Source organism: Suncus etruscus, chromosome 17 (genome assembly GCF_024139225.1).
Source record: "Suncus etruscus isolate mSunEtr1 chromosome 17, mSunEtr1.pri.cur, whole genome shotgun sequence".
NCBI classification, from domain to species: Eukaryota; Metazoa; Chordata; class Mammalia; order Eulipotyphla; family Soricidae; genus Suncus; species Suncus etruscus.
Window position 1 is genome coordinate 20772967 of NC_064864.1, and position 13953 is coordinate 20786919.

Genomic DNA, 13953 nt, shown 5'->3' on the forward strand with positions numbered 1-13953 from the left:
ATAAAGAAAGGGAGTGATGGGGGCTGGAGAGATAGCACAGTGGTAAGACGTTTGCCTTAGATGCAGAGGCCATATGCCCCCCCCCCCCCCCCCGAGCCTGCTAGGAGCGATTTCTGAATATAGAGCCAGGAGTAACCCCTGAGTGCTGCTGGGTGTGACCCAAAAACAAACAAACAAACAAACAAAAAAATACAAAGGGAATGATGGATGGTCTCAGAGCTTCTGTCCTTTCCTCATTTCACCTCAAGTCTAAGTAAACTTGAACTTGTTGATGCAGCTGAGGGCCTAAGCACTTCATAGCAGCATATTGCTCTCATTTTTAAGTGACCCTGGACACCTTTAGAGCAAGGCAGGGTTCACGGGGCTGCATATGAGTTCCTCACAGTATTATCCTCAAAGGCATCCCCAGCCCTGTAGGCATGCCCTGGTATTCCTGGCCCTCAGTATTTAATTTAATTAATTAATTTTTGGTTCTGAGGCCATTCCTAGTGGTTCTTCTGTCCCTGCACTCAGGAATCACTCCTGATAGGCTCAAGGGACCATATAGGATGCCAGGTATTGAACCTGGGTTGGCTACATCCAAGGCCTGCTTACTGTATTATCGCTTCTACCCTGTCATTTCATTTCATTTCATTTTGTCTTTTCACTATAAAATTGCTCTTCCTGATATACCAGGTACCCGCTGGGGACTTGGTGGCACCTGTGTGAATGTCGGCTGCATCCCCAAGAAGCTGATGCACCAGGCGGCACTGCTTGGGGGTTTGCTTCAAGATGCCCCCCATTATGGCTGGGAGGTGGCCCCCTCGGTTCAGCATGACTGGTGAGGAGTGTTGGGTCCCCTACTTGCCTACAGGTGGCTTCTGTATGACCTGCAGCCCCTTTCATGATATCTGGACTTATTCTGGGGGTCACCAGTGGAGTTTTAGGGGGCTGTTCGATCTACTCTGTAGTGCCCTGAGATGCCGCTGAACATCTGCAGTGCACAGAAAGCCCCCACAAAGGCTTAAGTCCCAGACCCACTACTTAATGCTCTGGCATTCCCCCACACGCTTTTCTCAAGTCCAAAGGGCCATAGCTTCACCCTAGGGACTAAGTTGGTGGCCCCGGGAACAGACAGGGGTCCTGTTTTTCCACCTTTAGATGCTTCTGCATTTATTGGAACATCTGTGAATGTGTTCATGGTTTCTAGTAGGCTGTGTGGCCTCTATAGTCAGCATCTCTGCTGTGTAAACTTTCATGATTTGTTTTGTGAACCAACAGGAGGAAATTGGCCGAAGCTGTTCAGAACCACATAAAGTCCCTGAATTGGGGACACCGTGTTCAGCTGCAGGACAGGTACTCAAGACTCTGGGCTTCCTTGGAACCTCTACCCCTCAGCAAGTGCTTCCTCAATGGGACTCTGCAGTAGTTCAGTGGGTGTTCCCAGAGTGTGGGGCTCAGGGAGTGGGACTCTGAACATGATGGGGCCTCTCCGCACCTTCCAGTTCTATATGGGTAGCCTTGTTCCTGCTAGGACCCACCCTGGTTACACGGAGGAAACCCTGGGGCCCCTGATGGCTGCTGCAGAGAGACCTAGATATTTTTCTTTTTGTTTTTGGGCCACACCAGCAGTGCTCAGGGGTTACTCCTGGCTAACTGCTCAGGAATAGCTCCTGGCAGGCACGGGCAACCAACCACCTTTGGTCCTGGGATGGGTGCTTGCAAGGCAAACGCCATTGTGCTATCTCTCCGGCCCCAGAGACCTAGATATTGCTCAGCAAACCCACCCCTCATCCCAGGCTCTCATGCTATGAACCCCATGGTTCACCTCATTTCCTTCTCCATAAACTCTACTGCTCCCTCTGGCCTATCCCCCACTTAAATTGTAGAAAAAAATGTGTAAAATCTCATTTTTGAAAATAGGTTTGCTTTAGGGTGAACCACAGCAGGCAGTGCAGTGGTTACTCCAGGCTCTGTGCCTGGGGGTTCCGCCCATAGGTATTTGGGAATCACAGGATGCAAGGGTGGCATCCAGGGGGCCCGGAGAGATAGCACAGCGGTGTTTGCCTTGCAAGCAGCCGATCCAGGACCAAAGGTGGTTGGTTCGAATCCTGGTGTCCCATATGGTCCCCTGTGCCTGCCAGGAGCTATTTCTGAGCAGACAGCCAGGAGTAACCCCTGAGCATCGCCGGGTGTGGCCCAAAAACCAAAAAAAAAAAAAAAAAGGGTGGCATTCAGCTCTTATCCACAGTGCTCTCTCTAGTGCTGGCCATCGTATTTTATTTTATTTAAAAGATTACTTTAGGGGCTGGAGAGATAGCATGGAGGTAAGGCGTTTGCCTTTCATGCAAGAGGTCATCGGTTCGAATCCCAGCGTCCCATATGGTCCCCGTGCCTGCCAGGAGCAATTTCTGAGCATGGAGCCAGGAGTAACCCCTGAGCACTGCCGGGTGTGACCCAAAAACCACAAAAAAAAAAAAAAAAAAAAAAAAAAAAAGATTACTTTAATGGGGCCGGAGAAATAGCATGGAGGTAAGGCGTTTGCCTTTCATGCAGAAGGTTGGTGGTTCGAATCCCGGCATCCCATATGGTCCCCTGAGCTTGCCAGGAGCAATTTCTGAGCATAGAGCCAGTAGTAACCCCTGAGCTCGGCCGGGTATGACCCAAAAAAACAAAAACAAAAACAAAACAAAAGATTAAACACTATGGTTACAAGGTAAACACATATACAGTTGGTTTATTTTTTCCAGTTACAAAGTCATTCATGATTAAGTTTCAAAAATACAGTGTACAATACCCTTCACCAGTACATATTTCCTGCCACCAATGTCCCTAGTTTCCCTCCCACTTGCCCCCTTGTTCTCCCCTCTATCCTCTCCCTTGTTTGCCTCTGTGGCAGACATATTCCTTCTCTTTCTCTCTTTCTCTTTCTCTCTCTCAATCTCTCTTTCTCCCTCAATCTCTCTCTCTCTTCCTTTTAGACACTGTGGTTTGCAATATTGTACTGAAGGTATACCCTATATATCACTTTGTCTCCTTTCAGCACCCAGTTCTTGTCCAGAGGGATCATTTTAAACTATCAATGTCATAGTGGTCCCTTCTCTGCCCTACCCTGGAATTGACCATCCTATTTTTTTCTTGCAGAAATGTCAAGTACTTTAACCTCAAAGCCAGATTTATCGACAAGCACACCGTCTGCGGGGCTACCAAAGGTGGTAAAGAGGTGAGTACCCCGTTTGGCCATCCTGACCCCCCCACAACTGTGGTATCCCAAGTCTGACTTAATCTCAGGGTCCTGAGGAAGACCTTCAGAGGAGCTTTATCAGCTAAAGCTTGTGCTCAGAGGAAGCATATCTCTTGCCCTCTAATTGGGAGTTCCTGGCGGGACTCTGAGCTCCCAGCTGGGAGACTAGTGGTGAAGCCATTGAAGTGGGGGGTGGGTGGGGTGGGTGGGGGCCCTGAGCCTTAGTGTACCTGCCTGACTCCCTTCCTCCCCTTTCAGACCCTGCTCACTGCCAATCACATTGTCATTGCCACCGGAGGGCGGCCAAGGTATCCTGAGCAAGTGAGTATTTCCTGCACCTTCTTTATTTCCTGTAGCTTGCTGTCCTCAAGTTTTCTGCTTCCGGAAATATGCCCATTTTTTATTGGGGGCAGAGCATGGCCCACACATCATGGTGCTTAGGACCTATTTCTGGTTCTGCACTCTAGGATCACTTCTGGTGGTGTTTGGAAGACAAATGCTCTATCCTGCTATACTCTTTCAGGCTCCCTAAAATTCACCCTCTTAAAAGTCCCACTTAGTGTATTCTACAGAGTGGCACACTTGTCAGCACCATTATATAATTCCGGAACATTTTCATCCCTCTAACTCTCGCTCTTTTTTGTGTGTGTGGTACCAGAGATTCAGCCCAAGACCTCACACATAGGAGGCATCACTGCTACTGAGCCACATTCCTGGCAAGGCCTCCAAAACCTTACACTTTTTAGCATGAGCCATCCAGTCCCTGGGAGCCACAAATCTGCTTTCTTTCTCTGAGAATTGCCTTCTTGTCACATCAATGGAACTGTATGGCATAAAGCTTTGGGATTGACTTCTCCTAGTGTGGTTTCAGGGTTGGTTTGTGTTGTGTCAGTTGTCATAGCTTCATCCTCTTTTTTGGCTGAAGAGTATCATAGTGTATGGGTGGACCACATTTAGTCCACTCTCTGTTGGTGGATGTTGGCTGTTAATGTACACTGCCATCTGCAAGGGTGTGCCACGGACCTACGCATGTACTTCTGTTGGCTCTGTACCAGGGAACAAAGTTGGTGGGGCATGAGGTGACTAGGGTGATATGGGGTCATTATATCTCACTTTCTGAGGAAGTGCCAGTGTTTCCCACAGAAGTTGCACCATTTCTTCTTCCCGCCTGTGGTGTCTGAGGGCCAGCCTCCCATGCTCTCTGCATTCTTGTGATCTTTATTGGAAATGGCACATTTCAAATAGTAGAATGTGTCCACTCCGGAAATAAGGTTCTCCCGTCACAGTAGGATCCTGTTTGTGTTGCCTGTTTGGGATTTTCCTGAACTGCCTCAGTGAGGGCTGTTCCATGTCATGCGAGGCCAGTGACATCATCAGTCTCAGTCATTGTGTCAAGGGACTATCGTTACCCATTGAAGACTGGCCAGAGGTTTCTATAAGTCCCAGGAACCAAGGAGTTTTCCAGTCTCTGCATGGCGCATTCTGGGATCTGGCCGCACCTTCATCCCTCAGCCTGGCAAGCACAACCTTGCCTTAACCCTCACTTCCTGTGCCTGCAGGGCCTTGAGCACTGAGGTCTGGGCGCCCGCAGCCCATCTGGGGAAACGTGGTTTCCTGCCTGCACCAGGCCTGTATCAGCCTCCGAACAGCGTGGAGTTTTTCACATCCCCCGTGGACATCTCATTTCTCAGTTGTTCCTTTTAAGCGTTTGGTACGTCTGTTGTTCGCTTCTCCTGTTATCCATCACTCTGTGCGGCCATGATGCTGAGTCGCTGGGCCCTTGTTCTCCAGGGAGAGGCTGTCAGCACGGGCGGGTTCGAGCGAGGTCAGCTAAGACAAGCCTATTGAGTGGGGTCTTCCAGGAAACCAGCAGGCAGGTCACACGATGACTGTTCCAGGGAAGGAGGCTTTGAAAGGGCGCCGGCTCTGGTCTGCTCTCTCCGGAACACTCATTTTTCAAGGTTGCTGCAGCGCTGGGGGATGGGACAACACTTAGTAAAAAAGCCACAGACTGACTGGGCTGACCAAGTTTCCACCATTTTTCTTGACTAAACGTTTTCCTGTGTGGTTGTAAGCCTTCAGTTCATTTCCAGAGTTTGGAAAAGGTTGAATTTGACCTTTTGGGCTTTCCCCCCACCCCTTTTGGTTGAGGAAGGGAATTTTGTAGAACTTTGCTCCACCATTTTTGTCATCACCTGCAGTTCCATTGGACATAGCCTGGAGCTTCTGTGGCCTTCCCTTGAGGAAGAGTGTTGGGGGAGAGGGTTGTTGAGTAGAAACAGGGAGCAGAAGGATTTGGCTGAATTTTCTCACTTTATCACCGGTCTCCTGGTGCTGTGGGAAGTGTCTGCTGCCACAAAACATTCACCTCCATGCAGGTCACACAGAGGCCACTGAGGCCTATAGGTCCTGAGCCCAAGCAGGAGACTTCTCTCTGGGGGCCACACTGACTGTGCTCTGGACGTACTCCCAATTCAATGCTGGAGGCCACTCCCAGCAGTCTTTGGGAAGCCCCATCATGGTTCTAGAGATGGATCCTGAGTCTTTTGGTTTTTGGGGGCTACACCTGGTGACACTCAGGGGTTACTCCTGGCTATGCACTCAGGAAACATTCCTGGCTTGGGGGGCCATATGAGATGCTGGGGGATCGAACAGCGATCCATCCTAGGTTAGTGCATGCAAGGCAAATGCCTTAACCACCTGTGCCACAGCTATGGCCCCAAGGATCTTGAGTTTTTTGCTGGCAAAGAAGCAATCCAGGGCCTGGAGAGATAGCACAGCGGCATTTGCCTTGCAAGCAGTCGATCCAGAACCAAAGGTGGTTGGTTCGAATCCCGGTGTCCCATGTGGTCCCCCGTGCCTGCCAGGAGCTATTTCTGAGCAGACAGCCAGGAGTAACACCTGAGCACTGCCGGGTGTGACCCAAAAAACCAAAAAAAAAAAAAAAAAAAAAAAGCATTTCAGCTCTCTGAGCCCTGTCTCTGTCCCCAGGAGCCTGCTTCTGACTTAGGCAGAAGGAGCACTGGGATGGAGAAGGACAAACTGCTTCTTTTTCTCGGATATTTCTTTGAATCTGGAACTTCCACCCAACTTTTGTGTTTTCTCTGAAAATGGGGAGCAGAAAAGGCAGCTGGAAGCTTGTATCTCCTTAGGGATCCTGCCAGGAAGCCTAGAACTTGCTTACGGAGCCTTGAGCAGGCTGAGGAGCTGGTGGTTAGGACAGTTACTGCAGATGGGGCAGAGTGGATGACTGGTGGTGCATGCCGGCGGGTTTGTGTTGCTACAGCTGCTGAATCCTCGGGAAGAGTTCTCAGGTTCCAGGTGGCTCCTTTTGGTTCCCCTGAGCTCTGAGCAGTGCTTCTGCTATGTCCCATCAGGGAATTCTGACCCGGCCCTGCCCTGCTGGACCTCGACTGGGAAGTTGCTGGTATATCTTACCAGAACTATTGGTGTATTAGGCCCTTTGATTTTAAGATCTTTGGGTTTTCTTTGTTCAAACCCAAGAAAGTATGTGCATACAGGGGTCAAAGCAATACCACAATGGGGAGAGCATTTGCCTTGTGTGTTGCCCACTTGGATTCAATCTGCAGCATCCCATATGTCTCCTGAGCCTTGCCAGGAGCAATTTCTGAGTGCAGAATCGGGAGTAATCCCTGAATGCTGCTGTGTGTGGTCTAACAACAACAAAATGTGTCTAACAACACAAAAATGTGTCTGTGTATACTTCAGAAATATACTTTGACTCTGTATACATTTATTTTTGTTTGTTTTTGGGCTGCCTGGTGGCACTTAGGGTTACTCCTGGCTCTACACTTAGAAATCGCTCCTGGTAGGCTTGGGAGACCATATGGGATGGCGGGATTTGAACCACTGTCAGTCCTGTGTCGGCTGTGTGCAAGGCAAATGCCCTGCCGCTGTGCTATTGTTCTGGCATATTATATAGATTTTTTTTTTTTTTTTTGGTTTTTGGGGCCACACCCGGCGGTGCTCAGGGGTTACTCCTGGCTGTCTGCTCAGAAATAGCTCCTGGCAGGCACGGAGGACCATATGGGACACCGGGATTCGAACCAACCACCTTTGGTTCTGGATCGACTGCTTGCAAGGCAAACACCGCTGTGCTATCTCTCCGGGCCCTATTATATAGATTTTTTTTTTTATTTAAAAACTCATATCTTTGAGGGGCCGGAAAGATAGCACAGTGATAGGGCATTTGCCTTGCCTGCAGAAGGATGGTGGTTTTTTTTTTTTTTTTTTTTTTTGTGGTTTTTGGGTCACACCCGGCAGTGCTCAGGGGTTACTCCTGGCTCCACACTCAGAAATTGCTCCTGGCAGGCACGGGGGATCATATGGGGTGCCGGGATTCGAACCAATGACCTCCTGCATGAAGGGCAAATGCCTTAACTCCATGCTATCTCTCCGGCCCCAGAATGGTGGTTTTAATCCCGGCAACCCATATGGTTCCCCGAGCCTGCCAGGAGCGATTTCTGAACATAAAGCCAGGAGTAGCCTCTGAGCACTGCTGGGTGTGACCCAAAAACAAAAAAAAAAAAAAAAAATTTATATCTTTGGGGAAAAATAAAATAAAAAATTATATCTTTGGGGCAAGAGTGATAGCACAATGGTAGAGCGTTTGCCTTGCATGCGCTGACCCGGGACTGACATGAGTTTGATCCCTGGCATCTCATATGATCCTCCAGGCTTGCCAGGAGTAACCCCAGAGCACTGCCAGGTGTGGCCCCAAAACCAAAATAAAAATTCATATCTTTACCTATGAGAATTGAATTTGGAGGGATAAAATGACATCACCACATATTCTGTGGAGCCCTTTTCAAATTTAAGTTGATGTTTAACAAATTAGCATATTTTAATTGCTTTGTTTAAGCACCTTGGTTACAAAATTGTTCATTGTTGGGTTTCACTCATACAACGTACACTATCCTTCACTAGTGCACCCTTCCTGTCACCGATGTTTCCTGTTTCCCTCTACCCTCACTCCCCCACCCCTGCCTTGCTCTATGGCAGGCAAATTGCTTCTCTCTCTACATTTTAACACTGTGATTTGTACTTTTGTTAATGGAGGGCTGCCTTGCCTGTTAGTTTCTCCACTCTCAGCTCCTAGTTCTTTTTTTTTTTTTTTTTTTTGGATCACACCCATTTGATGCTCAGGGGTTACTCCTGGCTAAGCGCTCAGAAATTGCCCCTGGCTTGGTGGGGACCATATGGGATGCCGGGGATCGAACCTCGGTCCTTCCTTGGCTAGCGCTTGCAAAGCAGACACCTTACCTCTAGCGCCACCTTGCCGGCCCCAGCTCCTAGTTCTTTTTTGTTTTGTTTTGTTTTGTTTTGTTTTGGGTGGGGTGTCACATTGTGGCCCTCTGGGGTTACTCCTGACTCTTCACTCAGAAGTCGCTCCTGGCTGGCATGGGGGACCATATGGGATGCTTAGATTGAACTGCCATCTATCCTGGATCGGTTGCATGTAAGGCAGAGATGCCCTACTGCTGTGCTATCTCTCTGGCCCCAGTTCCTAGTTCTTGTTCAGAGCCATCAGTTTCAACTATCATTGTCCTCGTGGACCCTTCTGTACTCCAGCCACACTCCCTGCTCTTTGTGGTGAGATTTCTACCCTGTGCTGGACCTTCTGACCTTTGCCTCTATTGTCTCTGATTATTATTGCCATATTATCTCTTGTTTTTCTTATATCCCACAAGTGAGTGAGATTATTCTATGTCCCTTTTCCTCTGGCTCATTTTACTCAACATAATAGTCTCCATTCATGTATAAGCAAATTTTATGACTTTGTTTTTCTAATGGCTGCATAGTATTTCATTGTGTAGATGTAGTACAGTTTCTTTAACCACTCATCTGTTGTTGGGCATCTGGATTGTTTCCAGATTTTGGCTATTGTAGCTCTGAACATAGGAGTGCAGAAGGCATTTTTGTATTGTGTTTTTTTGTGTTCCTAGGGTATATCCCTAGGAATGGTATTGCTGGGTCAGATTGAAACTCTATTTTAGCTTTTGGAGGAATGTCCATATTGTTTTCAAAAAAGGCTAGAATTCCCACCAGCAGTGAATATGAGAGTTCTTTCTCCCCACATCCACGCCAGCACTGGTTGTTCTTATATTTTTGTGTTGTGTACTAGTCTGTGTGGTGTAAGATGTTATTTCATTGTTATTTGGATTTGTATCTCCCTGATGATTAGTGACAAAGAACATTTCTCTCTTTTTTTTTGGTTTTTGGTCACACCTGGCAGCGCTCAGGGGTTACTCCTGGCTCTATGCTCAAAAATCGCTCCTGGCAGGCTCAGGGGACCATATGGGATGCCGGGATTCAAACCACCGACCATCTGCATGAAAGGCAAATGCCTTACCTCCATGCTATCTCTCCGGCCCTGACATGGAACATTTTTTGTTTTGTTTTGTTTTTGTTTTTTTTGGGTTTTGAGCCACACCCGGCAGTGCTCAGGGGTTACTCCTGGCTATCTGCTCAGAAATAGCTCCTGGCACGCACGGGGGACCTTATGGGACACCGGGATTCGAACCAACCACCTTTGGTTCTGGATCGGCTGCTTGCAAGGCAAATGCCACTGTGCTATCTCTCCGGGCCCAAAAAGGAACATTTCTTATGTGCCTTTGGCCATCTGTATTTCTTGTTATTTATTTATTTATTTGATTTTTGGGCTACACCTGGTGACAGGTGGTTACATAGACATGGGTTACTCCTGGCTGTGCACTCAGAAATCGCTCCTGGATTGGGGGAACCATATGGGACACTGGGTGATCGAACCGAGGTCTGTCCTAGGTCAAGTGCATGCAAGGCAAACGCCTTACGGCTGTGCCACCGCTCCGGCCTCCCATCTGTATTTCTTGTTTGAGGAAGTGTTTATTCATTTCTTCTCCCCATTTTTAGATGGGGTTAGCTGTTTTGTTCTTGTAAAGTTCAATCAGTGCCTTGTATATCTTAGATACTAAATCCTTATCTAACAAGTAATGGGTGAAAAGTTTCTCTCATTCTGTGGGTAGGTTTGGTATTCTACTTAATATTTCCTTTGAGGTGCAGAAGCTTCTGAATTTAATGTGCCATTTGTTTGCTTGTTTATTTATTTATTTATTTTAGTTTTTGGGCCACATCAGATGATGCTCAGGGGTTACTCTTGGCTATGCGCTAAGAAATCACTCCTGGCTTGGGGGACCACATGGGATGCTGGGGGATCGAATCGTGGTCTGTCCTAGGCTAGTGTGGGCAAGGCAGACGCCTTACTGCTTGCACCACCACTCTGGCCCTCCATTTATTTTTAATTTTAAAACTTTATTGATTGTTTGGTTTTTGGGCCACACCCAATGGTGTTCAGGGGCTACTTCTAGATTCTGCACTCATAAATTGCTCCCAGCAGGCTGGGGGACCATATGGGTTTTTGGGAATCAAACTGGGTCCCTCCTGGCATGCAAGGCAAACACCCTACTGCTATGCTATCTCTCTGGCCCCAACGTTTGTTTATTTTGCTTCCATTTACTTGACCAGTGGTGTTTCATCCTTGAAGATGGCTTTAGATTCAGTGTCAGGGAGTGTTCTGCCTACGTTTTCCTCTATGTACCTTATGGTTTCAGGTCTGATATCAAGGTCTTTAATCCGTTTTGATTTGACCTTTGTGCGTGGTGTTAAGGGGAGTTCTGAGTTCATGTTTTTTTGCATGTAGTTGACCAGTTTTTCCAGCACCACTTGTTGAAGAAGCTTTCCTTGTTTCCTCCACTTTGTATTTTCTTTCCCTTTATCCAAAATTGTTTATAAACCTATGGGTTCATCTTGGATATTCAAATCTATTCCACTAATCTAAGGGTCTGTATTTATTCCAATACCATGTAGTTTGTTTTTTTGGTTTTTTTTTTTTTTTTGGTTTTTGAGCCACACCTGGCATTGCTCAGGGGTTTCTCCTGGCTGTCTGCTCAGAAATAGCTCCTGGCAGGCACGGGGGGACATATGGGATACCGGAATTCGAACCAACCACCTTTGGTCCTGGATCGGCTGCTTGCAAGACAAACGCCGCTGTGCTATCTCTCCGGGCCCCAATACCATGTAGTTTTAATGGCTACTACTTTATAATACATTATAAAGTTGAGGAAAGTGATATTATATACTTTGTTGATTGGAATCAGAAATAAGCCCATTTCCTCTCCTGCAGATATTATTCTCAGAGACCACAGGGGGGCGCACGTCCCCCATTTCTCCCTACCACTAAGACTCCTCTGCAGGCTCTGCCTTATGAATGTGTGATCAGATCACACAGCTCTGGCATAGTACCTGCTTGTGCCTTCAACCTCATTCCCCTCCCCACCACCAACCCACAGCCTTGGGTCTGTCAAGGGGAACAAGTGAGGAAGGAACACAAGCCTTGCCTGGTTTCCCTGGCCACCTTGGAAAGCTGAGGAATACTCAGTGTTTCTAAGTGCTGGGCACAGCCACCTGTCCCCAGAGTTCACAGGTGAAAGAGGATGACTCTGGAGCAGGAAGTGCACTCACATGTGGGCCTGGGTAGTTCTAGTATCCATGTCTGTAAAGCTTGTATGTCCCGTTGGAGGGAGAGCCTGGCCCAGTGATGCCTCTCGTGTTGCTTCCGGACAGGTCGAAGGGGCCCTGGAATATGGAATCACGAGCGACGACATCTTCTGGCTGAAGGAGTCTCCCGGGAAAACGTAAGTCATGGGTGCCTCTTTTTGTACCCCAGGAATAGAAACATCAGTGTTGTGTCGAGCACCGAGTTGGTGCCCCCACCCCAGAAGTCGGGAAGAAAAAGAGCCCAGGACACACAGCAGGGGTGAGGATGCACACGGGGGTGGACTCATGGATCCTGATCCCATCGGGATTTGCCAACATGTCCCTGGGTGACTTGGCCACTTAGCGTCTTGGACAGTGGTTTCCAAATGTTTCCAGGTGGAGCCAAAATGATAGCACAGCAGAAGGGCATTTGCCTTGCACACAGCTGACTCAGGATAGATTTGGGTTCAAATCCCGGCATTGCATATAGTCCCCTGAGCCTTCCAGGAGCGATTTCTGAATGCAATGCTAGAAGTAACCCCTGAGCATCACCGGGAGTGGGCCAAAAACCAAACCGAACCAAACCAAACCAAAACAAAAAGAAACAAAAAACAAACACTAAACCAAGTATTTCCAGGAACCCCAGTTCCTGAGGGCTTGTCATGGACATCAGAGGGAGAAAGTTGTTCTAGGAGGGAAAGCAACTGAGGACATTGGAGAAGACCTCCTGCCCTCCTGGTCTCCCTCCTGCCCCTTGTCATCAGCTTTGCACCATGTGTCTTCCTCAGCTCCCACACAGGCCCCAGCAGTCTCTGGACACAACTGTGGGAGATGTGTTGGGAGGGGTGCTCACCCCCTGAGCAGGAGACAGCATGCTGAGCAGGCTGTGAAGGTCCAGAGGCTTCAGCAAATTGGGTGCCCGTTTGCCTCATATACACAGGACTGGGAAAGACACCAGAGGGCAGCAGAGGCCTGCTCAGGGAACTGGTGTGGGTGACGCAAGTATGGGGGCGTGGGTGTGTCTCCACTTCTGAGCCTCTTGGTTAGGGTTGGGCGAGCCCTGTCTCCCATCCCCACCAGTGCCTGTGGTGTGGTTTATCTTCCAACTATCCCTGAGCTAGTGGCTCAATGGCATCTGTATTTTTGTCATCCTGAAATGCTGCCTTGAAAACTTCTGGTGATGGGGTCGGAGCCATGGCGCAGGCGGTAGGGCATTTGCCTTGCACACGCTAACCTAGGACTGACTGCGATTTAATACCCCAACGTCCCATATGGTCCCCCAAGTCAGGGATGATTTCTGAGCACATAGCTAGGAGTATCCCCTGAGCGTCACACATGTGCCCCCCCCAAAAAAAAACCCCAAAAAAACCAAAAAAGAAAGAAAACTTCTGGTGAGCATCTCACAGGCCCCTTAATGATCGCTTCCCCTGTACCAGGGCTTTGTCTAGAGATGCAGAGCGGCAGGGCTGGTGCCCTTCACATCTTCATCCATCTGGTTCATGTGCCCTCCCGCGGGCTACACCCCATTAATGTGTACTTTACCTCTCCCCCCTCTTGCCCGCTGCAGCTTTCCAGGGCAGAGAAGGGGAGGAACTGCCTGCCCTGGTGCCCCCCCAGCAACTCTGCCCGCTGCCTTCCTCCCTCCTTCTGTCAGTGGTTCATCTCTTGAGTGTTGACAGTTTCTCTTCTTTTTATTATGTGTCCCTGATCCCCTTGGTTGCTGTTGATCCTGTGATTGCGGGGCCATGCACACATCTGGCCTGGGAACTCCTGGGCTCACACGCAAGGTTTGTGATGCTCGCACACACTTAGCTGTGGTGCTCTCTGAGTCACGGTGCTCGGCAGGGGCTCACTGCCCTCTCCTAGCTCTCACAGAACTGCTGATGATGCCACTAGAAAATGTCTGTGGCAATGGGAATTGCAGATAGCAGAGTTGTGAAGACTGCCTGAACATGTGGGACACCAGGGATTTGAACTTGTAAAAAGTGTGGGCAGGTACTCTCTGTAAAGTGTCATTGCTTCAGGCCGACAGGTGACTTTTTTATACAAAAGACTTTTATTTCTATGTTGCTACCTTCATAATTTTTCCTTCTCTCTCTCTCTCTCTCTCTCTCTCTCTCTCTCTCTCTCTCTCTCTCTCTCTCTCTCTCTCTCTCTCTCTCTTTTGACTTTTGGGTCACACCTAGCGGTGGTCA

At 48.5% G+C, this 13953-nt stretch overlaps 2 protein-coding genes across 3 annotated transcripts in view; one reads left to right on the forward strand and one right to left on the reverse strand.

Moving 5' to 3' along the window:
* GP1BB (glycoprotein Ib platelet subunit beta) overlaps positions 1-13953 on the reverse strand; it is a 218518-nt gene that overhangs the window by 24122 nt on the left and 180443 nt on the right. The gene's annotated exons all lie outside the window — the stretch shown is intronic.
* TXNRD2 (thioredoxin reductase 2) overlaps positions 1-13953 on the forward strand; it is a 58964-nt gene that overhangs the window by 16227 nt on the left and 28784 nt on the right. The window contains exons 4-8 of one of the 2 annotated variants that reach the window (XM_049764640.1): positions 676-820; positions 1261-1335; positions 3124-3202; positions 3482-3544; positions 11846-11916. In XM_049764640.1, coding sequence (XP_049620597.1) covers positions 735-820; positions 1261-1335; positions 3124-3202; positions 3482-3544; positions 11846-11916 — 374 coding nt within the window. In that variant the 5' untranslated portion in view covers positions 676-734. The remainder of the gene's footprint in view (positions 1-675; positions 821-1260; positions 1336-3123; positions 3203-3481; positions 3545-11845; positions 11917-13953) is intronic. The other variant, XM_049764639.1, reaches the window with a different exon arrangement.